General features: G+C 40.3%; 1 protein-coding gene across 1 annotated transcript; it reads right to left on the bottom strand.

The window, feature by feature from the left end:
* Positions 1-1,959: 1,959 nt before the first annotated feature.
* ikzf5 (IKAROS family zinc finger 5) lies at positions 1,960-6,531 on the bottom strand. Its single transcript, XM_080507914.1, has 5 exons — positions 6,510-6,531; positions 6,281-6,403; positions 6,021-6,187; positions 4,414-4,587; positions 1,960-4,331 (listed from the first exon to the last, which is right to left on the bottom strand). The coding sequence occupies exons 3-5, from the start codon at positions 6,151-6,153 to the stop codon at positions 3,367-3,369; spliced, it is 1,272 nt and encodes a 423-aa protein (XP_080364040.1). The 5' UTR covers positions 6,154-6,187; positions 6,281-6,403; positions 6,510-6,531; the 3' UTR covers positions 1,960-3,366.
* Between the last annotated feature and the right edge of the window lie 19,066 nt (positions 6,532-25,597).

Genomic DNA, 25,597 nt, shown 5'->3' with positions numbered 1-25,597 from the left:
ATGTCTCACATCTCCTCTGCTGCTTCACCACTGGGGAAAAAAGAAAAGAAACCGTAAACAAGTCTTTTTTTCACACAACCAATTATTTATTGATCGACCCACTGAAATCAGAGCAGACGGATTTGTTTATTAGTTATACTTGGTTTGATTCAAGTGTTGACGCGCAGTGTAAATTTTATGGATAATCTTCTTGTTTTTCCCAATATTCTCATATCAAATTAGATATTTGTGAATGTATTTTAAAATCTGGATCTAAAATTAATAAGTGCCAATAATTCTGAGCAGCGCTGCACGGGTACTAGTTAACAGGTAAAGGTCCGGGGTGAGTGTGCTTCAGGGTCAAAAGTGTATCTTTATAGTTTTGTATCCAAATCTGTTGCATGATCAGCCATCTCCCATCCTACAATAACACAATTTATTATGATCCCTTTTCAGAGCTGGTGAAAAAGGAAGAAGGAACTGGCCAGCAGGTCCAGGCCTGACAACCTGCTACAGTGATTTATTTTTCTTTATAATCTTTATTATCCACAATCACACTTACCCTATTTGTTCTTGATTAAAAGCATCATCAAAAGACAGTCGGTGTTTGTGTGCTTTATGTCAAACCCCTCAATAATCGAACACTCACACCTCATATCGGTACAATTTGTGCTTTTGAAGGTAAAAAAAAGGGGGAAATCAAAAACACAAACCACGGTTCAGTTAGAAAAAAAACAAAAACACTCTACTTATAAATTAGTTCAAATAATCAATTTCACAATATAATGATTTGCCATCCCAGAGGGAGGGAGCAATCCCCAGAAGGCTTCGACATTCACCATTACCTATGAACCTACGACACACTGGGAGAACATAAGGCAGTCAGTGCTCCATGTACCCATTTTTTAGCAAATATGGTTACAGAGAGGCGGTCCTAGTAACAGTAACTATACTCTCCACATGTTGATAAGCAACAGACGACAGTACCCAAGACACAGGACGACCTTGCTAAAGTAGCAGTGAAACTGCAACACGATTTTTTTTTCTTTTTCTCCACACTGAACATCTAGCCAACCATTCAGAATACAATACTCAGTAAATATCCAGAAGAGCACTGGGGATGTGTACGATGAACAGGTTAATCTCAGCATTGTGTTGTCACAATGGCAACAAAAAAAAACAAACAAAAATGTGGCAACTTTGATTTGCTACGTGGCAACTCCGAAAAGATGCTCGCACGAGACACAGGACTTGGTCATTCTATTGTCAAGAGAGACACCGAAGAACCAGAGTGATTCCGTACAATATCAAAAGGACCCGGATAAAACGGGATGGAGTTAAAGGAACAGTGAAACATTTTCTTCGAACAAATGGAGCTAATTTACCACAGTCGTGGTCAAGGAAGGAAGCGTCCAAAACACACCACTTCAAAATCTGGCTCTTGATGCTGTATCAGGCGTTTTTCAACTGGAGGAACTTCACAAAGCCTTTGAGCAGGGTTCCCCTTTTAGTAAAGTATGTGTAACTATTAACTTTTCAGGTTCTAGAGCTTCGTTGGGACTGACTGCCTTTTTAATCCCTTCTCCAGTAATGGAGGTACTTGTTTCTTTTCCTCGGATGTGGAGGAGCAGCCACATTACGGCGCTCCGGAGAGCTGATGGGAATCAAGGGTCACACTCAGTCAGCAGTGGGATTCAAACCCGTCTCCAAATATGTGCTGAATGAAGCATGTGTGAATGTAATGTTTAAATACCCACGCAAACAAATGGAAAAAAAAATTTTTCAGGCTGAGAAAAATGTGATAATCACCTTTTCTCAGTGTGTAACTCGAAAGGATACACATTGAAAAGTGACGGGGGTTATTTTTTCCAGCTGCAGTCTTCCAGTGCATCGCGATCTGCAAGTTTGATCCCCCGATTGGCCTGTTGGGATTTGAACATGCTCAGTGGTCTAACCGCCAGGCCTCCACTGCGCCACGATACACATCTAAACAAAGCCAAGTTACGCAGCAAAGTCTGAAATATCACCCCAGCCAATTAAAATGCACACAAGTGCATTATCAAGAGGGAAACTCCCTTACAGCCAAACAAAATCAAGGCTTTGTTAAGCCTTTACTCGTCAAAATACATTCAGCTCGACTTCAATCCAACAAAAAGAAGCATGCGAGTCATCTTGGTTGTAAAGCTCAGTTTCATGTTCTATAATTGCAATCCAATCTTTGTTGGTCTTAATTGAAACATCAAAAGGCCCAATAACATTTTAGTTCTGGCCGGGGAAATGATTAGAGAATCAAAGTTCTTCATTACCGAGTCTCTAACTATCTGGTCCAAAATCGCACCACTGAAATTTCTTAGCAGCTTTCAAGACGCACCACTTTGGCAATGGAAAGAAAAAAAAAGAAAAAAAGATGGCTACCATTTAAAAAAAACCAAACAAATTAAATTAAATTAATGCATATCACAATGGCCAAACATTTTTTTTTTCTGTAAGGTTCTGGGTCTCTAATAAAGTGAAACGTAATATAATTACCTTAAAAAAAATTAACAGTCCTTTCTACTCTGGACACACAGGAAAGTGGCTATATCAGGCACTGCAAAGAAAGAGGAATAATGCACCAAGCACTGAAAGAACTTCTCCAAGGCTCAAGTGAAGATCACTCAAGGCCAAGAGTTGCACTCCTGAGTTAGTATCAACATAGCAGTAAGTAGATGTAGTGCCAGGAATGTTGAGAATTTACTTGTGAATCACAGTCATAGTTCGTCTCAATGGAGATGCTGCTGAGAGGAAATAAGATCTACGAGAGGATCCCTCCTACTTAACTATTGCCTTGTTATATTGTCAAGAAAATGTGCAGTTTTACAGAAGATCTGAACACTAGTTATTAGTTAAAAGAAAATACAACTGTTTTGTCATTGCATGTTTTCCATAACATGGTTATGCAACTTTACTTTTCACTGTTTTGAAAGGTGATTAATTTACTGTTTACACTTTTAGAAAGTGAGCAAGTTTATTCCTTGAACTGAAAATGCCGATTGATTAATTTAATTTCCGAGTAGTTACAGATCTCCAGTAATGTAGTGAATTCTCATCACCTTAAAGTCATTAGGTAGGAGGGAAGAAAAAAAACAGTATGTGAATGCGAATACCTCCATCAACAAATAAATTCTCAACCTGTCAAAAACACTGATCATTCCTTTATAATACACTGGAATGGGCACCGTTGATTATACAAAAAATGAAAGAATCTGAAAGTTGACATTTTCCTGTGCAAGTACAACTACACTAGGCTACATGAAGGCCAGGAGACCAATAAATAAAATCACTATGGACTTATTCAAACAAAGCTGTTCATTAGAAGTTCTTTGTGAATGTTCTTCAGGTAAGCCGTTACTTGTGCTGCCCGCGCGCAAAGTGGCAGGCAAAGTCGTACTTGCTCTTGCACTTGTGGCCGCAGATGTTGCACTGGAATGGGTTCTCGTAGCCGTGGCAGCCCATGTGGATGGTGTAGAGGATGTTGTCGGGAAAGTAGATGTCACAGTGCTGGCAGTGGTGGAGCATGTGGGGGTCCTGAAGCGGAGCCGACAAGCCCGGGGCCGGCGTGCTGGGCTGGCTGTTGGAGATGCTCGGGGTGCTCGTGCGTCCGCTGTGGTCACTGCAGGGTCCCCTGCCGGGGCTGCAGCTGCTGTGAGGAGGGGCCCGGGGCTCCGGGGTGATGGGGGATGAGGAAGAAGCGTGGGCTAGGTTTGCCGTGACGGCGACGGGAGCGGTGGCGGGGTGCGGCGGCTGGATGAGGAAGGGCTTCTCGTCGACGATGGACTCCGCCCCTGGAGACATGGGAGGCTGAGTCTGGGGCTGGGACTCTGAGGGAAGGCTGGCCAGCTGGCCGGCCAGGGTGGACAGTTGGTTTAGCGGGTTATCCATCACCAGGTCGTGGTGGTGGTGATTCTGACTTGCAGAGAGCTCGTCCTCGACGGGCCTCCCCTGATTATCGTAGGCCTCCTGCCGCAGGTGGGGCAGCTCGTGGGAAAAATCGTTCACGTTGTCAGCCTTGTGCACCACCATCGAGGGCGGGCTGAAATTGATGAGGAGGCGGCGGCCGTAGCCCAGCGAGCTGGCTTTCTTCTGCAAAACGCTGAGCATCTTCTTATGGGAGAGGGAGCGAGCCCCTTTCATCGGCAGCAGTTTGTGACGTCTCCGCCGGTGGTGTGACAAGTTGCTGCGGTCGCTGCAGCGGAAGGAGCACAGCTCACACTTGTAGGGCTTCTCGCCGGTGTGTGACCGCATGTGGGCCTCCAGGTGGCGCTCGTAGGCCGAGGCGAACGGGCAGAGGTGGCAGCGGTGAGGCTTCTCTCCTGTTTAAACAGGGAAAGCAAGACAAATAATTGACTAAATCTACGTCCGATCATTTCTTGAGGACTAATTATGAATACTCACCGGTGTGAATCCGGATGTGTTCGATGAGGCGCGCCGTCCCCCTGGTGGCGTAGTTGCAGTAGCGGCATTTGAGCTTGCCGTCATAAGTCCTCTCAAAACCGTCCACCAAGATCCCCGAGCTGTCGTCCAGCGACATGTCCACTGAGGGGTGATCCAGGCCATTCTGACTGCAATCTGCACGCCGAATTTAAAACACAGACACTGAAATACTGTGCACAGTCTCTGGTTGTTCTTCACCATATTGGGAAAAAGAACACGTCTGCAGGAACGTCTGATTAGTACATGTTGTTCTTTTTTTGGAATTTCACAATGCCTATGTAAAACAAGCAGGGCAAAGGTTCTAAATTTGTTTCTAAAACCAGTCAATTATTGAACAAAAGTAGTCATTAGGGACTCTCGGAAGGATGGTGATGAGGGAAGACTGTGTGAACAGTTTTATAACTGCAAATTACAACAGGAATATACAAAGTAATCAAGATCCTAAAAACCAGTGAAGCAACATTGAGCCGAATTCCGACAACGGTATACGTGAATTAAAAAAAAAGATCAGGGCGTTTCTCTTTCGTCTTTTTTCCCCTCTTCCATTTATGGGACGCGAGAAGAAACCACACAATGGATTGTGGGTTTTTCAAGTGTTGGTTACGATCAGAAAATACACACCATGTGCAACCTGACAAAAACAGTGGCCAGACGACGTGATCTCGAAAGTGGCTGCAGTCCAAATCTGGTGCAGCCTGAATGCAATCACAGTAGACTGCGAACCAAATGCACAGTGTAAACCACAAGTTGGTGTGAAGAAGGCTCGGGGAGTCCAGTGAGTACAGAGCAGATGAAACACATCTGGATTGAGAACATGATGTCCTGCTGTCTCAGCATGTTATTTAATTTACGACTGTACCTTTTCAAAGTCTGTGATGACATTCGAGGTCATTCAAAACAAGAAGGAATCACTATTAGTTTTACTAAATACACCTGGAGCTCCTCCGTTTGCCCACATCACTGGACACGAAACTGATTCGGCCACTTTTCAGTTAAATTGAACTGTTAAATGTGACAGAGGCCATATAGGCCACAAAAAAACCGCCAAGCTAAAAAAATTGATTTTGGCATATTAGAGTCACGAGAAATCTTAAATTATTTCAGACTGTGAGTGAATATTCAGCGTATCATCAGCCAATTTGATGAAAGAGTGCAAGACGGTTTCCTCCGCTCTGCAATCCGAACTATGAGACGCAGCGTTTTCCCACAGAATTCTGTAAAGCTAAAAGGTGTGGACTTTGTTTGGGGCCTACTTGACTGTCAGTCCACCCAGAGGACACAATTGTATGTTTGAATGCATCACTGTAGTTTAATCATTAGTTATAATAAGAAGATCGGACTATGTGAAGATTTCACTGACAAAAATCAAACAGCAAAAAACAAAACGATTTGTCATTTACATTTCAAGGTTATCATCTTGTCTTCTTTAGAGTGCTTGTGATACTTTCTGATTCTCGCATGTTCTATCAACACTCAACTTGCATTGCCACTGTAAGAGCTGATATCTCGTAGGTGTATTGTGAGAAGAGAAACAGATGAGTTTGTCACGGTGATCAACGACGGGTTACCTGCTGGCAGCTCGTCTACCTCCTTCACGCCACTGACGGAGCCTGATATCATGTTGACATGTTGAGTCTGCTGGCTCAGATACTCCTGAAAATCCTTCACGAAGTCCAGCGTGTCGGGCTTTTCCTCCCCCATTGAAAGGAAATGATAGAGACGCAAATGTCCAACACTGGGGGGGGGGGGGGGGGACTACTTATTAGCACGTGTTATCCGACACCAGTCACACAAGCATGATGTCGAGACAGTATTGATTCAGACTTACCTTCTCGAAGATAAACGGATCTCGTTTATTTGCTCTCAGGCGCCGCTTTGTATCTTCCCGAGCAGAAATACAGTATTTCCCGAGAAAATTATTTGGCAAACAGGAAATCAGCACCGGTGGCTCCTATACGCAAATGTTGCTCCTCATCATCATCATCATCATCATCATCCTCCTCATCGTCATCATGTTGTTACCAAAGCTTAGCCGAGGGAAGCTAACGTTAGCTCACCTTGAACAAATCATCTTTTGTCAACACCAATACCGGATTGTGGTCGTAATGATCATTATCTACAGTTTAGTGAATTTCCGAAACACTTGCTACTTTAGAAATGTTACTTCTACGCCAAAAAAGATGCAACGGTCCACGGCAAAAGACGCCCTGCTTAATCAAAACAATGAACCAGTCAAAGTTCACTGTGTGTCGTCAAAACGGGTCCGCCGCGTGGACAATGGTGCCGCGAAGAAAGGTTCCTACTAATACTAATAAAATACAACAACATTAATACTACCATGTACTAGTACTACTACTACTACAAATAATAACAATAACAATAACAATAATAATTAGATCATTCAAATTTTATGTGCCTGCCTCCTTTGATGGGTGTGTGTGTGTGTGTGTGTGTGTGTGTGTGTGTGTGTGTGTGTGTGTGTGCGCGCGCGCGTGTGAGATCTTCATTGCTTATGTGTGCTTTCAAATTCATTAGTTTATATGGTCAACAAATGATAAAGTTTTAGCTACTGCACAGTATATTATTACTAACTATCTATTCACAAACACAAAGGATAACTTTGTGCTATTTATGAACTTGAGGTAGGTCACTCATTTGACCTCGTGTTTCTAAATGTCACATTTTAAACATCTACAAACAAACTTTAATCCGTAGAAGAAAGTCCCAAATGCAGTGTCAGACAAAATGCATGGCTTTTAAAAATCTCACCATGGAAATTCTTTCAGATATTTTCAGAAAGCATCCTAAATATGTCAAGTGGTTGAATTAATCATGCAATTTGTTCAAATTTTGTTACCGTGTTACTCGGCATTGGGATTTACAGAGTGCACTTTGTAATCCAAGAGCAGTGTCATTTCTTTTTAACCGTTATGTGGGCTTGTAACACCCATCTCTTGCCACCAGCTAATGAAGTTAACCGATAGCCTGTCCATTCACGTCGGTGACGTGACACACTTTCAGATGTACAGCGCGCAATTACGCTCAAGTGGCAAATGAGCCACAACAATTGCAATACTTTGAAAAGCTATTGAGTCATTCATGTTTTATCACAATCAATAATTTACCAGTAAGCGCTTGGTGAAGATCTCGTTGCCCCATTTGTGTCAAAGTTGTACAGAAACCAGTGAGGAGGAGATGATAAATGACTAAGTGGAGATGGAACACTGTATCCTTTTACCACATTACAACTGCTACTGTCAGAGCTGTAGCATTACAGCAGTAATGTAAACCAGCTGCTAGTGAACTCTTATACTTCGTAACATGAGTAACCCATATTGTGGGCAGTTTAACTACTTAGCTATACTCTCCACAATAACAAAGCATGCGTATGATGATATCGAGTGTCCATTCAGAGACGTGGACATATTTTGACATTTAAAAAAAAAGCATTTCTTGACAAGTTCAGGTGGTCTTGCTATTGTTTTGGCTGTATTTAAATACAGATTAACAGTCTAGTTTTTAGACACTAGATGGCGCACATGCCTCAGTGGAAAAATAAATGCTTCTCACTGCTGCAGTTGACTGTCACTTTAGGTACAGCTTGTTTCTCGATATAAATCTGTCATCTATGACAGCATTATACAAAAGTTCACAATCTCCATGTTTCATTTGCATATCGCACAGAGTTTGACTGTCACTGTGTACAGATATGGAAATGCAGTACAGTCACTGTGCATGCCAGCTTCATTCACAGGAGCAGTACAAGACATGACAGTCGACCTCATCAGTTGAACCATGACCACAGGAGCAGCCAATTACATCACCTTCTAACAGCCTGTCCACACTAATGTTATTTTATTGCAATTTAATTATGCTCAGGTTTCCACAGGGGCCTGATCCTGTTGAATAATTTACATACAGCCAACATGATTTGTCGGAACGAACAGACAAAGCCTGAGCTTCTTTGGGCTCTCATTTGCTGCAGTGGTTTTGTTTTTAATCCCCTCCAATTGGAAACAAATGGTGGGAATCAATCAAAATGTGATCGTACATTTTGCACAATTATTAAATTACCAATTCTTGAAGTTTTATATTTTTGTCTCAAAAAACCCTCAATAAGCTCTAAAAATAGTCATGGTGAATAACAGATCAAACTTATTTCTGCATTATTAATTTCTTACCTTCCTGATAGTTTAGCCCTTTATAGGGTCACTGAATTATGTGAATTTTTAAAATTTACACCCTGATTTCTTGCTGAAGGATACTTCAGGATAAGGACACACTATGCTAAATAAATGTAAACGATTGTCATTAGTCAGACAAAAGTAAAGCATATTTTGCCATTTTAAATTAAAAAACAAATCTATATCAAAATGGGATTTATGTCCTTTAAAATATTGCATATGCAATATTGAGCAATACTGTCCAACAATATGACATGTTATTTAACAAAACAAAGAGCGAATTTGACTTAATGGATTAACTGGACATGCTTCAGAACAAAATTTTACTGTAGTTTTAGTGTAAAATGTACAAAATGTAGGTTATTATTATTTTTGTATTTGTTTTATTATACATTCAAGATAGCTTCATTTATCAGATGCACAGTCTGAGGACAGCAGATGCTTTAATTTAGCAGATGGTGAAGAAGCGCCACGCTATTGGCAGGATATTACAAATTTGAGAAACACTACGAAGCAAAGACCTGTGTGTTTAAAACAGAGATAAGCAGCTTTGATCATTGTGTTGTGAGGCCCTCTTCACGACCAGGCGGCAATTTTAAAGTATCTATTTGTGGTTTTACTATTTTATGAAATCAAAATTCAATTTTGAATTCAGTACTTTGATTACAAAATGTGTATATCTGAAATGTCATTCAAATATCATTAAAATTGCTTTTCTGTACCAAAAGTGTATGTAAACACTTTCCCACTGTCCGGTTTTGAAGAAAACAAGCAAAGTTAGTAATATATGCCAATTCATCATTTTATGTTTGAGTGCAATAGACTTATGTCTAGTGCAAGTGTTAAAATCTGAGACCGACTGGGGCCATCATGGACATGGAATGCATGGTTTTTATCTATTTGGCAGACTCCATTAAAATTTGTCAGGCTAAACATGAAACGTTACCCCAAATAGATTCTAAATTAAACATGCTAATCCATACTGCGAGTCTACATTGATGGAGACGCTCATATACTTAACATTTTCAAAGGTCTGACTTGAACTCGAAGCCTTTACAAGACTCATCTGAATCATGTGTGCGAGTCTGAATATGCACGCGGCAGCATGCAGAATGGGCTCCGGGACAACACCTGCCTTTAAAAAGGTTGCAGTGTTATCCACTTGCTCTGATTCACATTTAAAAGGCCTGAATGAAAAGGTTCCCTTCTCCTCTTAACTGCTTGATTTACAGGCTGTTTGTGGTTTAACGCCACACAGGACAATTAATTTGCTCTTCCTCTCCTGAAAGAAATTGGAATTTAATTTAGAGAAGGTCTTAAGCAGTTTTTTAAGACTTGGTGTCATTTGTTGGGCTTGTGTAAAAGCTGCATTAGAGATCACCCTCCTGGAAAAGCTTTTTAATCCCAGACAAGTGCAGCCATAGTAACGGTAGACGGGAGCCTCTTGTCGGCAGAAAGGTGAAGGGGGACTTTGACAAGATTTATTCTTCTTCGACCGAGACTGTTTCTTTCTTGAGGTCTCCTGCTCCACGTGGAGCATTTGAAAAAGAACTAAGAGGTGGGGGGGTAGGATAAAGGAGGTATATATTAAGCTTTTCTTTCCTCTCACCACTTAATTTCCTTGCAGGCGCGCCTTGCACCGTTGTAATGAATGTAATTGCCGCCTTTGATGAGAATGCTATTATCTGGATCACACTTTACATGGGCAAACAAGACTGCCCCCTCCCTTTGCCTCCACCTCCCATTTCACTCAGCAGTGAGACCCCCCAATTATGCAAGGAACAAGTGGCTTTTCATAAAACCAGCATGTCGCTCTTGATTGGCGAGGCTTGGAGACGGCTACACGTGGACAAAGGATAGATTAGATGTGATATAGGCACACCAAAAACCCCATTTCCTTGATTAATTTCCTGCATGCCTCACAGAAAGGTCCCACTCTCTCCTTGCTGAATTCTATCTCTCCTTTAAAAGACAAACTTTCATCATTTGATAGATGTGCCAACTCAATGGACAGACAGACATTTTATTGACCCAAGTTTGACCACAGCTGCCTGGGCTCCAGAAGGGAACGGGGACAAAGAGAGAAATGTTTCACTTCAACGTGGGAGGATGGGCTTATTTTTCTTATTAAAAAAAAAAGCTCAAAACCTTTTGTGGTTTCTACAGTATTTCTGCTCTCAGGCAAGATCAACTCACTTTTCACGTTGATCTTTTTGTGCTCTAATGTCATCACCCTCCAACACACATACACATAAGTGATGTTGTTCACTTGCTCCCTTCCTCTCTCCTTCACACACCCACACACACACAAACACACACACACACAGAGACACACCGAGGCACGCTAAACACCCATTTGATAATAGAGGCGAACAGATATGATGGGACTTTATGAGGCGATGCGCGATAAAGCTGCTGTCACCTCAGGAAGTCTAAGTGTGTTCTTCTGACTGCCTTATTACCGTATTAAAGCATCGCCGCTCAGCGGATTCAAACACGCCTCGGCCTGCCTCCGAAAACCCGGCGTGATTCTGTCCGATATCCCACCGTGCTGAAATATCGGGAACGATCAAATAGACTGTCACAAGTGACAAATTATACTATTACTCCCAAAAGATTGTCATCCCTGAAATGTATTCATAGGCATTCCTTCTTTATCGGTGAGTGATTATTCCTCTAAGGAAGCAATTCCCCAGTGATATATTGGTAATCAATTCATTTGACTATTTTGCCTTTAAGAATGGCTGTAAGGGATCAGCGGCAGTGGTCGCCCTCCTTCACTTGCATATGTATCAAACACTAACTCACTGTGTTGTTGGGCCTGATGGATGAAGGCTGCCTGACCACCTGACTCTCAAAGGTTTATGCCATCAGAAACAGGTTGCCATCCGGAGCCAGTCAAGACAGAGAAAGAATTGACCAATATTTTTGACTGAAGTGGCATTTTAGTGGTATTTATTTGATGGTCCCACAACCAAAACCACGGGCCACAAATAAAGAAGATGGTATAATAGCTTCTGACTGGCCAGCGAGCTCCCAACTTGAAATGAAGTGTCCAGTTGTGAGTTATCGTGGCCAAACGTCATTTGTACAGCCTGAAAAGTGGGCACATTTTTCTAGCTTGTCACTCTTCGGCTATAGCTCATTGTCCTGAATGATGCCTCTGAACGCACAGTTGCCCCAATACGAGCATTTCACTCGTGCTGCAAGAAGGCTGGTAATGGATTAGCCTGTCCATTGGAAGATAATATAGTGCATCTACTGACACATCCTTAAACACTAACGGGAGGCATGCGCGGTGCCAGCTCTCAGCATGCACACCTGCTCACACGCAGAGGGCTTCACTGCTGTATTGAAACATATTTTTTGTTTAAGGTGCACAACTAGCAATTATCTGTTGTAATTAACTCACCCACACACTTTCTCTATTCATTTGGTTGGCAGTTAAGGATTTGATCTGAGTGTAATAAAAAAAAAAAAACCCAATTAGGAGATATTGAAGCAACTTTCATGAAATAAAATGCACCAAATCCTGCATAATGGACTCAGCTAATATAATCTCACGTGATATTTCCAATAAAATGTCAGCTATGCTATTAAGAATTCGCTCAATACTGTGGCTTGTAAATTGCTGGTGAACGATAAGCAACCTGAACTATCACATGGTACAAAGTAATTGTAATATTAAAACATTATCAAACATGCATCATTTTACTGTGTTTTCAAGCTTTTCACAATTTTTTGTAAGTTTGACCTGCCTTGACATTGCAATGAACAAATTTGTCATGATTGGCCAGAGTCTCAGTTTCATAAGGAATAAAGACATTTGATTGTTAAAAAAAAAAAAAAGTCAACATTCTAACCACACACACACACACACACACACACACACACACACACACACACACACACACACACACACACACACACACACACACACACACACACACACACACACACACACACACACACACACACACACACACACACACACACACACACACACACACACACACACACACACGATGTCCATAAAGGTGTTTTATACAACTAATAATCTTGATGCATCAAAATCTATATCATTAACAGAAGTAGCCCTGGAATTCCTTGATCGGCTCCAGTGGAGTGGCTATTGAGTCCCAGCGAAAAGTGCTCTGGAAGTTTTAGATTAATGAGGCTTCTGCCCTTTGAGGGTATTGATCAAATGCAATCTGGCCAGGAACGATTTCCCATGCCCCCCTCCCCCAGCCCCATTATTAATAATGTATCAACATCACGAGCAGAACTGCTCACAGTACTCTCTGCAGCAACAAACATGCTCAAATCCACAAAATGTGAAAAACGTTTTTACTTTATCTGTTCAGTTTTGATCTCTGTATGGATCTGCGAGAGTGGCTATTGAGTCGGCGACTCGGCGTAAAGTGGGTACGGTTTAGATGAATGAAGCTTTGGCCTTCTGAGGGCAGAAATTCTTCAAAATATTAATTTTGTTTGTACAAATTCCTCAATGTATACAGTCAAGGATAACAACAATGGTGTTTGAAAATAACTGAAGCAATAAAATAGATAATTGTGGTTTGAAACCTTGAATTTGGAATTAAGAATTTCAGGATCGATAAAATAACGATGATATATTCATTCAAGAATCAAAACATTAATCTAATTTATATAGATTTCTGGATAAAAATACACATTTGAAACAAAGATTCATGGAAATTAGAGAAACATACTTTCAGTGTAATAATAGTTCAGAAATAATCATCATTTGCCTAATCATTGAAAATATATATTTTTAAATCCATTTTTATGATAATACAAGAAAGTGAGCTCTACCTCAAGGCTACTAGTTTCAATCATTACAGAAATCACAACATAAAGAAAATGATTGATTAAACCAGAGTGACTGAGAACAGCTCTTTGGTGGATTGGACTGGACCTGGATTGGTATGTCAACAGATTCTTCTATGCCAAAATATCCATTTGTTATTTTGTCCGGTAATTTTATTTTGTGAATATGGAACAAAAGTCCTTTCAGTTTCTGACAAAAATACAAAATAAAAATGCAGTTTTAACACAAGTTTATGACAGAAGCTACACTTGGGATAGTTTGAGTCTGTTTTGTTGGATTCGCTGTATAAAAATACAAACTTCAAGTTAGAGATGTGCAATGTGTTAGCACAGCGGTTTAATATTAGTGGAAAGAAAACATTCACATTCTCTTTCAATGATGTAAAGTTGTGATTGTCTTTTATTCACTGGAGAATCAGACTGTTTCAGCCAAACGACGGATGATGTAGCAGTGAAATTTGCCATTTTTGTGAGAAAAAGCAGGAATCATATGCCATCAGTGAGGCAGTAAGATAAGGTTGCCTTTCCAAGCAGAAACAGAACAGGAGTTATGATCTCAGATCCTTTAACAGTTTTGAGGAGGAAAATTGGCCTACATTTTGGATGCAACAAGTTCAACAGAAAATAAATACCACGATGAGGATATGATTTTAGAATACTTTGCAAGAGACATTATATAAATTGTCCTAATTTTGAGTTTGTATAATATTACAACTTATTGAAATTATTGAAAAAATACCTTTCATCAATTGTAAAGATTTTCTACAATGCACAACGAGATTTATAGATCAGCGATCTCTGGTTGGACCGACTCAAGTTCAACTCGGGCTTGCATGACATACTGCACAGATATCAACAATACAGCTCCAAAAGCAGCGACAACAATCCAAAAGCGGCTTCCTCTCCCTGTCGTGGCTCTGCGCCTTCCTGCAGGCATCGTTAGCCAGACGATGATGGGAGCCACCGCGGTCATAATGGGAGGGTTGACTGACCTCTGACCTTGCATCGATCCGCTGGCTGTGTCCAGCTGGGCCTTCCCAAACCCAGTCAGCTGGAGAGGTGTTTAAAAGCGAACACCCCAGCTCTCATCCACGCCGCTACACACTCATTAATTACGTCATTTACCTGTGACAGTGACAAACCTGCACGGCCACGCCGCAGTTTATTAGGGTCAGTGTGTAAAGCCCAGGCCAAACCCAGATCAAGAGTGTGTGTGTGTCTGTGTGTGCGTGTGCTCAATGGGGGGTGAAAGATCTCATCTCATACAGTACAGGATTATGAGTATAGATGCACGCTATGCGGGGTGGGTGGGGGGACGGTGGGGGTGACTTCTTTGTCCTGGCCCACTGGGCTCCTGAGTGGGAAAGTTTATTTTGATTTATTTGATATGTTGAAAGACAAAGATTGCCAATTTTCATGAACAGACAAGATTATGAGTATAGATTTCGGTCACATGACAGAAAAATAAAAAATCGCAAACAAAACATGCCAGCAAAGTTTATCATCGTAGTCCTAGTAAAACACCGAGGTGGGAAAGGTATTTGACATGTTTTTAGATGAAATATAAAATCTTGCAGATTTAAGACCACTTTCGTTTCATGTCTTTTCAGTTTTTACTTTCGATGCCAGTCTGCTGACTCAGTATTTGTTGTCTTTTGCACCAAACAAGCAGCTGGATGGGGGTTTTTTTTTTTGTGCTATTCATTTTTCAACTTTTGCTGCCGCCTCATTTTTTTTTCTGCAGGTGTCGGTTCTATATCCACCTCAGAATCACCTCTTTCTCCCACCTGTGCTCTATCGTTTCACCCCCTTCACTATCCTCCCTTCCTTTTCTCTTTACGATAGTCTCCAGCACAATAAAAGACTATTGGTTTCCTCTCGCCATGCCTTTCCCACTGCACACTGGTATTTCAATCTCGACTCAATCGAGAAGGCTGACCCGCAGACATAAAGAATTGGCTTTAAGGCTTTCAAAATGGAACTAAATCTGCTGCAGGTCACACTGGGGGAAAATAAGCAGCAAATGTAAGTAAGCATGAAATAGTTTTTCATAAATAATCCAAGTGACAGCAGGCTTTCTAATGGTGCCAAGGGGCTGTAAAAGAATATGTTGCCAATTTCTCTCCTATTAAAGTGAAATAGAAACCCAAATACATAACGGTGCTGGCGGAAAAGTTGCATACTTCGGCCCACTGGAGTGGAGATTGAGGACACAGTTGGGTATTAGAGGTATTTGTAGTTGGAGGTAAGGTGGTGAAGTGATTGCTTGCATTACAGTCAAGGTCTTTCCACTGTGGGGAAAATGAATGCCCCTCCTTCACATCAAATCAATTGGTCAATAACTGCCCCCTTTTTTCCTGCGTGTGCACAGGTAGGCAGCTCTCATCTGTCCCAGCGCAATACTGGTTTGATTTGCACTTAGGTTTTTACAAATAATCAATGCAGTATGTCGTCTAATGCGAAGCCCAAAAACACTGTTGAAAAGAATAAAAAGGAGAAAACAAGGGAAGAAATTATCGTTTTGATCTGAATTTCACAGACAAAGAGAAATACAGCTTGCTGAGAAAACCCTTTAAGTGTAGCATGAAATTCACCTGACCCTTCACGCCAGCGAAAATAGGAGAAATAAAACAGGGAATCCTGGCTCCATTTACGTCACTTGTGTCATGCGGCACATTTTAATTTCCGATCGATAAAGGTCACATTGGATCTGAATGTTCCACCTTTGTTGGATGTAAATGCTTGTTTATCCCCCCACATAACACAGTGCACGGCTGTAAAAGAGTCAAATGTGGAATCTGAATTTCTGTAAAGAAGTCGTTTCCTTTAAGGTTGATAATGTGAATGGAAGAGCAATGTTTAAAACATGGAGGAGTATTGTGGTCATATAACATTTGATTGGACGAGGTGGCATTAAGCAGTTGTGTGGGGGTGAGAGAGAGAGAGAGAGAGAGCGAGAGAGCGAGAGAGAGCGAGAGAGAGAGAGAGAGAGCATGATTTGAAGTCCCCTTGAGTCAAACTGTTATTTATTGCTATTAAATGGTTAATTTTCCAGGATGCCCCGAGGACTTTGGGCTGCGTTAAGATGTGATGAAGATAGACTTGTCAAAGGTTGGTGTGAATGCTTGATGTATTAAGAGAGCAATTTTGAGAGACCTATTTGGACTGATAAGGCTGGTCCCTCATGTATTGTATCCTTACCTAATAATAGGAAAAACTACATATGACTTAATAATTTTTTTTCCTATCTTTTTTTATTTCTATTTTTGATGAGTATTTGAAATGCATCTACTTCTTATTCCTCAGTCAATGACAGAATGCATGTGGCCAAAACCACACTGGCATTATAACCCCCATTTGTCAAACTGCTAAGAACTGAGTAGCTTTTAATTCGACGTGCAAACTAAGTTTGTTCCTTTTTTTAAAAAGGTTCTAACAATATAGAAACGTCACGCAGTCACACATTTTCTGACAGAAGCTCAGAGGTCATTTAAATTGGCCAACCAAAGTAAAATCCCTAAACAATATTTTGAAATATGTCCTGATCTAACATGGCCGCATTATATTCATCTATCTTATTTGTCTAATTTAGTGTTGTAGCATAGCTTGTCTCTCATCATTATGTAATGACACTGGATTGTATAATAAGTAAACAAAATGAAATAGATGTGTACTTTACCATCCAATAACACCTACAATTGCAATCAACTTCAACATTTGGTAGTAAATAACCTGAACACAATTTGTATGACATTGTCCTGCATTTTGTAATAAATTGCTATACAATTAAAATATATGTTGTATTATATAAAACCAGAAAGAATGTCTTCATCCATAAAATAATAATAAACATTCTATCTTTTTTTTCATATAATGCAGTTCAACAGCCATTTCAATGGATGAAAACTAACTCAGGTGATTACAACTTAACCATCATAACTACGTTGTACTTAATGCATGTCCAGGCAGGAACATGTGCTCTATTATTGTGATCAAATGCTTAGTCAGACTGCATGCTTTTCTTCTTATTTGTCAAAAAACCTTGTAAATAATGTTTGAGAGGTTGTTATAAGATTATTATTTCTATGGGATGTATGTATATATTGATTTTTATATAGATATTAGGAGCCCTTTTTTTATTATGTTGTACAACATGGGAGTGTATTATTTCTCAAAAGCTGGTGGATAAAAAGTGGAAGTTTATACTTCCACTATTCTATTCATTTATGATCAACATTTCATGGAAATACTGCAACAACCTTTGCTGTTAGACCAAAAGAAGACGGAATTCACATATTTGTGTCTTTATCTATGTAATTAAATAGAGGATTATGAAAGAGCGTGCATCGAAAGCGCATGGAAATTAATCTCTTTATCTCACTTATAGTATGTTTTGTGTGTGTGTGTGTGTGTGTGTGTCTCTTGTCTCCACTCAAATTTCCTCTTATTAGGCAGTCCTGACAGCTGCTGGAGGAAGCTGAGGATCCATACTAATCAGCTGACAGTAATAGGCACTCTTTACCACCACACGACACAGGAGAGGGAGAAAAGAGAGCAAACAAACACCAATTACTGTCCGTCAGGGGGAGCAGGAAGAGGAGGAGGAGGAGGAGGAGGGGGGACAGACAATGTTTGGCGCTCTGTGATCTTGCGCCCCCTGTTATACTCACATCAAAAAAAAAAAAACAAAAAAAAAACAGGGGCAGCAAAGTTTACAATTATATTTAGGTTTGCTGCCATGTCTTTTGTGAGGACACACACACACACACACACACACACACACACACACACACACACACACACACACACACACACACACACACACACACACACACACACACACACACACACACACACACACACACACACACACACACACACACACACACACACACACAAGCAGGAACAAAGAGGCAGTTAACGTGCTATTAGTTTTGAATGCTTTCTAATGGGCTCCAATTCATTAGCCAATTTATTGATCCATCAGTAATCAATTGTGGCTCATTCCCATCCAACCAGCTGAATCTCACTTTGTTTTCTGAAGTGTCCAAGTTGAGAAAGTGTGCCCCCCCCCCCCCCCACCCACAACCCAGCGGGTTAATGTGGACTTCTATCACATCACACTGGAGCGCACACATAAGTTGCACGCGTATGTTGTGAGCCACTGGCTTCAGACGCTGTTGGCTTCGCGAGCCAGTGTGTACACCCTCTCTGTTCTGGACCGGCTCCAGTGGTTTCCTCTGATCTACTTGTTGGGGGAGTAAAGGGGGTCTAGTGTGACACTTTCTCATGCCTTTCGGGATCACCTCCTTGATATACCAACAGCCTGTCAATTATGCAGCGACACAGGAGGATCAGCTGTCTCCGGGGACAAGATAATACGGCGACACCGAGTGTGCATTACACCGGTTCTCTGGGTCAAGGTTCCAGGTTTGTAGCCAAGATCTTTAGAAGACAGTAAAGTCCAGTTAACCTTATTTGGATGTTTCTTTGAAGCTGATATCTGAGGAAGCATCTTGAATTAAGCTGCTGTTTAAAGGTTGCATTCCTTACCTCAGCAGTTCAAATTACCTTACAATTTCTTAGGATATAGTTGATCGGACATTTCGTTTTTCCACTGTTAATTGGTAAACACACTGTGCTCACTTAGGATATCTCAAGGTCCCTTCACATTCACTCCTTCATGCACACATTATATACATACAAAACCAATGGTGTCATGCAACTGAGTCACAGCTATATCATCAATTTTTATTTCTAGTTAAAGAAAATATTACATCCACGCAATGACAGCCGCCTGTTGGTCAGTGATCAGAATTCAATACAACCATTTTAATGCATATACATTTTTCTATTGGGTGTACGCTTATTACGTAGTGTATTAACACTTTGTGTGTCTCTCTCTTGTAGTCTGGGCTCTTTCAGGGATCTTTGACATTAAAAGTAGTACTTTGTCATCTTTGCCGCTTGCTACTCACATCCAGTGTGTGGCTCAGGTTGACATCACTTGTTTGTTATTTGTATTATTTTCTCTACTGCTATGCTCTGACCACAACTGGTGCAAACAGAAAACAACCTCCAGAGTAAAAAAAAATGTTTCTCCCTGAACGTTATATACACAAAATGCCCCATAGAGCACGTCCACACACAGATTGCACTTAAAGGAAAAGTTGTGGGAGATACGCCTGGATTCCATGCAGAGTGTTGTTTATGACATCTTTTATATTTCTACAGTTAGGCCTGGACTGAAAATAGTGGAAAAGTGCAAGCTGGGCTCAAAGGAAAGGCAACAAAGTATTTCTTCCCGGGTGTCTGCAGTTCACCAGTTAAGAGGTTTTATTGTTTATCTAAGTGTGAAAAATGAAACACTGCATTTTACAGGTCCCATGAAATGACACCACATAAAATAAAAATACAAGCTGTTATGTTCGTTTTTTTAACCTTTGGACCGAGCAAAGCTAGTCATTTTATCCTCTATCAAGATGGATTAAGCATCTAATTGTAGCTATCCACTAGACATAAGCTCATTTTGAAAACTACTCTTCGAATACGTTTAAAAAAAAAAAATGAATGACTTTGCATCAGTCAATTAAGTGATTAATAAGATATGAAACAAACAAGTTCCTTTTTTTTTTTTTTTTTTTACAAACTCATTCTTGGTTGAATGGGTCGCCCGGGTCACATTTAGATATTGTTAAGTGGCTTTGAATAGCTGCCTTGATTTCACAGTTCCAAATGACCCACGATAATCAGGTCATTAAAATGGGCCCATTCTCCACATCTGACACACTTCCACTCCTGCCTCATCTGAATAACAAATCAGCTCCAGTGTGCTTTTTCAAACAGAAAGAAAGAAGGGAAAAAAAAAGAAGAAGAGGAAAAAGAGCAGAGGGAAAACCGACTTTGTCTTTATTTCCAGGTTAACCTTATCGCTATATTCAGAAGTAAAGATGGTAAGTAAGCTGGAGGGGAGAAAAGGTCCTGTCAAAAGTGCCAGGGCCTGTGTGAAAGTACCCGGTTTTCTTAATTCATCCCTTAGGACCGGATAAGTCTATCAATCTGTTAAATTGGAAAGCCATTAGGTGCCCTGGTTTATGTGTTTCAAGCTGTTAACTAGAGGCTGATTGATTGTTGTTCCTTTGATGGGATATGCTGATCTAATCTCACTGTGTGCACGTTTGCAATAAATTACACAATTCATTTCCCCCATTTAGAGGGGGGGAAATCACACCTCCAGGCATGCCTACGCTCTGCAGGCAAAAGAGCAGGGGAACCTTTTTTATGGTGCCATTTAGCCAGCAAGCTTTCAGCAATCCCAGCTTTCTTTCTAACCCCCCTCCCTTACCCTCTACCCTTCCAAAAAATCGAAGCATAATCAAGGTGTATGTTTAGAAAATTTATTGTTATAATTTTCCCCCATAATCTCTTCCATTTTCCTGCAGCCGCACTGACATAGATCATCATCTAAAAAGAGAAAATGGATAGCAGTTTAAAATTTATCGGTCTTTGATTCTCAATTATACCTGTTTATGACTTCATCTGTCTTCAGTGACTTCAACCTTTTCCATTATGGAGGAATATTATTTGTACGGAATCCATTAAATTCACAAGGCAGGACTCTAATGGTGGGGCTGCAGCGATTTGCAGAGGGAAAAGTTTTGAAAGGTTGGCTTTAGGAAAAGCGCGGCTGTTATGACACAAGAAATTGCTTTATTGATGGTGTGCTCTGCCGCCTGTGCATTTGGCCATTTGTTACCCGGCCCATATCTATATCTCAGCCTGACACTGATGAGAACTTTTCTGTTACCCTCTCCAGATTACCGAGTTGTAATGACACATACAGGCGGGCTGGCTAAAAGCTGACAATCCAGGGCAGAGTTTTTGGAGGTACAGCTGATGGACATTGAGGGCGGGTGCCTGGGGGGCTCGGATGAAGCTGCACATAATGGAGAAAAAGGGCTACATCACTCCCTTGACTGTTTCCATCCAAATCTTACAGAGGTCATCATCTCTGCTGAGAAACAATAAAGAAAGAGAAAGGGTGATAAAATATAGATAAAATGAGAGGAGGAGCAATAAAAAAAGGAGGATATATCTTCTACTATACATACTGAACATGTTTTCTGATTATTTCTGAATGTGGACGTCACTGAATGTTACGGCATCACGTGGCAAAGGTGCCTCATCCTCATGTTAAATACACATTCTTCCATGTTTACACTTGAAGAAACCAGATTCCCTCAGTCAAGTGGCAGCTGAATGACATTGAGCTCCTTCGACTGGCCGTTGCGAGAGGCCGAGTAAAAGCTAATCAGGCTGTAATTCAAGATTCGCCCGGCCACTTACAATCAATACCTGCACAATCCCAATTAAAGTTTGCCGGGTCAGTGGACGGCCACCAATTCTTCCACAAGTTAAATGCAATACTTAAATCTAAGCAATCCCTGGGTGGCCTTCGTTGGTTTAATGGCTCGTTCCAACTGAAGTGTACAGTTAAAAGTCCAAGAAGGACACAGGGTGCACATGTCTAAGCTGGGGATGCGTGTTGATCCCAGGTGTTTCTTGTTGTACAAAGTATATTTCAATTCCTCATGCTGCAATGAAAACATTGTTCAAAAAAGTTACTGATATGGATCATATTTTAGCAGCTGACATCCGTATTTACCAAAAACTAATCATTTCTGTGCTGTTGGACTGTGGTGAGGCCGATATAACAGAGGAAATGCATCAAAATGTGATTCCCATTATCGTTTGAATAGACAAATGTTTTAGCACCTAATTTCAATCCTCCACTCGCAAACATATAAATTCAGGATTTCAGGCCTGCTCCTAAATAAGAGGTTATTTATAATATTCCCGTTTAGTTAAAAAAAAAAGGAAGAAGAAAAACACGGTCTGAAATGTATAAATGATTGATTGTTAATGTACATGAAAATACTGATGTGGGAAGAAATACTTCCAATCTTTACCACCTGCAATAATCACATTCAAACATAAACTTGCATCACAATTTGTCATGTTTTTACTTATAATGTAGCATCACAGCCCAAAATGTGGACTCCATTCAAATCTGCATACATTTATATTCTTCACCTTCTCATTACTTTAAAATGATTAACAAAACAACATACGATACAGTAAAACTTACAATGACACATAGCTGATAGATGCAGGAATCCAAACATCTACTACAATGTTGATATTTTGAGTGGAATGTGGTATTTTGAAATTGCATTAACTGTACTTCAATGTCAGTGTAATTGACGATGCAGCACTTTTAAATGCACGGTACATTTCTGTTTTGCAGAGTTGCAACATTTAAACAGGTAAAAGCTTCTGAAGACTTCCTCCAACACGGCCCTGAACTTAAAATAAGAAACTCCCAGCTTCACTGTCAACTGTGTCTCTTACCCACACATTTTCCCCCATCGTCTCTCCACTTTTCTCCCTTCGAGCTCTTGCCATTGCGTCGATGTCTTTTATCACAATTCTGACCCACAGAAAGGAATTCTCACAAGATATCAAAACAAAAATCTATATTTAATATGGGAGCAATTACAAAGCAAAGTTGGCTGCACAGGGCTGTTGTCACAGAGCCCGTGTTTTTCATCAAATAGGTCATTAGATGATGATGGATGTAAACCTATAAAGTATCTAAACTGGACCTTTTAACAAACCACGAGCAACACTATCATTTCTCTAATAGAACCTGCTGACCGTGTCATTCCCTCCTGCCATTTGTCATTTTTCCTTGTGAAATAATCAATATCTGGGCGCTTTGAAATAAATAATATAAAAGTCATAGTAACCTACCCGAGGAGCAACAAAAATAGACTTATGGAGCATTCAAGAGGCCTATATGGCCTCTGGGCTTTGTCTACTGCATGTTTCTAATCAATGCATAATATTAGCCCCCCCCTTTTTTTTTTTGTAAGCACAGGCTACAAGATCTCAGTCTGTATGGCTTTTCTTCAAGGTGTTAGCGCCTTTTGTGCTCTGGCTATTCCCCACTTCATGGCTCTGCAGCATGTATCTGTGATCCACTTGTAATAAATACCCATAAATTGAAGGTGATAAAGAGGAGAAAATTGATTATTTCTGAATGCAGAACAGCTTCCAAATGCAGTTTAGCCACATGCTCTCTACACGAAAGATATGACATGAATACAAGTTATGTTTCCACTCGACTGGTTGGTAATAAAACGGTAAAATACTGCACATCTAGTTATAATGTACAAGTGAGAACATTTTAAATAATGTTTTTGACACCAACAACCCAAATGTATTTATCTGATCTGTATTTGCTGTGACGCTGTCCATAGTTTTAAGCCTTTGTGCAGAAACAAAAGACAGTTTATAAACTTAAATCAAAGCATGTGGTAATACATGTTTCAAAAGCTTTTTGATACAGCGCCGACTCATCAGAATTCATACTAACACTTTTTGCTCAGAGTTGAGGAGTGTTGTGACACATACAAATAATAACACGTGCAACAACTGATTAAGGTGCACAGAGGCTTTAAAAAAAATTATTATTAATATTTGGTAATTTTCTAAAAGCAAGACATTAAATTGCATCTCCATAGAGTTGGACTCCTTAAAGTTATTTTATTTGGGTTGATGGTACATATAATGAGAATTTTCAACTTTAATGACATCACTTCTACAGTAAAATTATTATTATCACCATTCTTTTTACATGCAAATGCAAGCTTACATTGATAGAAATGTAGAAGTCAGAACAGAAATTAAACATTCAGCTCATCAAACTCAAAGTAGTTCATATTTAGAAGTGTGAGAAGAGACGCATATTCAACTGGCTTGCCCTCTCTGCAGTTTGTACCCTAAAAACATGGACACCTAATTTACAAATACCTGTAATGTTCGCCATGTGAGGAAATGCAGTGATTACATCACAGTAACAGGATCTCCTCACTTGAGCAGCTCACTAAATGAACAACATGTGTTAATTACATGGACATAGAAGAGCATGTAGGAACTCAAGGAGCTGCTGCAGTATTAAAACACAAACAAACATGAATGGTTTCTAGTAACACCTTTTTACTTTAACACACCCACATCTCCTGTAAGAGTACTAATAAATGTATACAACAAGCTTCTTTTTGCATGTTTTGGTCTCAGCCTATATATTTTTTATTTTATGTTTAGAATTAGTGAAAACCATCACTTTTAAACTCAGGAGTTTTTTGTTATAGGGACCTGGTTTACGCCTGAACATTTGTTAGATTATTCAAAACTGCACTAAGTCTTCATGCATTTTCTCCACATGGCCCACAGAGGGCGCTGTCTCCTCGCTTTTTCAACTACACCAAACCAACCAGTGGGCTGCTCCCCCCCAACAAGTCAATTAATATCAATGAGGGAATATACGTAGCACATTTACAAAGAGTGCAATCAGAGGCATGAATTAACGAAATCGATGAGGGAGGAAAGAAACGAGTGTGCGACCCGCAGACACTGTAGAAGTGGCCCTCTCTGGAAATCAATGAATCAGAAATATGAATCTAATCGCCCCTTGGTTACAGGTTGAGTAGATCCTGTCTGATCTCAGCCTTTATTTTCTATTCTTATTATTCTTATTATTAGTCTTAAAATCTGAGATGGGAAAATTAGGAGCTTCAAAGATCTGGACATCCAACTAACCGTGTCAGGATACAAATATGAAGGATTCCGCAAGTATATTCAATTGAATTAGAATTTCAAAAACGTGTTGACGTTGCTCATGTGACAGTGTGGATTTTATTGTAGCCCTCACACTCAAGTGCTATTTTCAATTTAAATAGGCTCTGCGCAACACACTTAGGCCGATATTATGAATAAGTTTAAGTAAAGGCCTCCACGTTTTGTTCGGGTTTATAAATAAATAAATGGAGATATAATAAAAAAAAAAAACAGAGACATTTTGTTGTTTCAGGTTCAAAGTGACTTAAAACAGACCAAATACGTTTAAAAAGAAAACAAAGCACTGCACAGGGAGAAGAACCATGAAGCAGATATGTGCCAGACTGTAATAATGTGTGTTGATGCGGGTTTTTTTTCTCTCCTGACGGTCCAAACCCTCCTTTTTGGCGGCAACAACCCTGCGTTCATTT

Source organism: Blennius ocellaris (assembly GCF_963422515.1).
Source record: "Blennius ocellaris genome assembly, chromosome: 13".
In the NCBI taxonomy this organism is placed as follows: domain Eukaryota; kingdom Metazoa; phylum Chordata; class Actinopteri; order Blenniiformes; family Blenniidae; genus Blennius; species Blennius ocellaris.
This window is presented reverse-complemented; position numbering and strand designations above follow the sequence as displayed.

Excerpts from the sequence above, each read along its gene's own strand:
- ikzf5 (XM_080507914.1), bottom strand. The coding sequence starts at position 6,153 with ATGGGGGAGGAAAAGCCCGACACGCTGGACTTCGTGAAGGATTTTCAG. Across the intron at positions 4,588-6,020 it reads GGTAGACGAGCTGCCAGCAG|ATTGCAGTCAGAATGGCCTG; the intron begins GTAACCCGTCGT and ends TTCGGCGTGCAG. Across the intron at positions 4,332-4,413 it reads ACACATCCGGATTCACACCG|GAGAGAAGCCTCACCGCTGC; the intron begins GTGAGTATTCAT and ends CTGTTTAAACAG.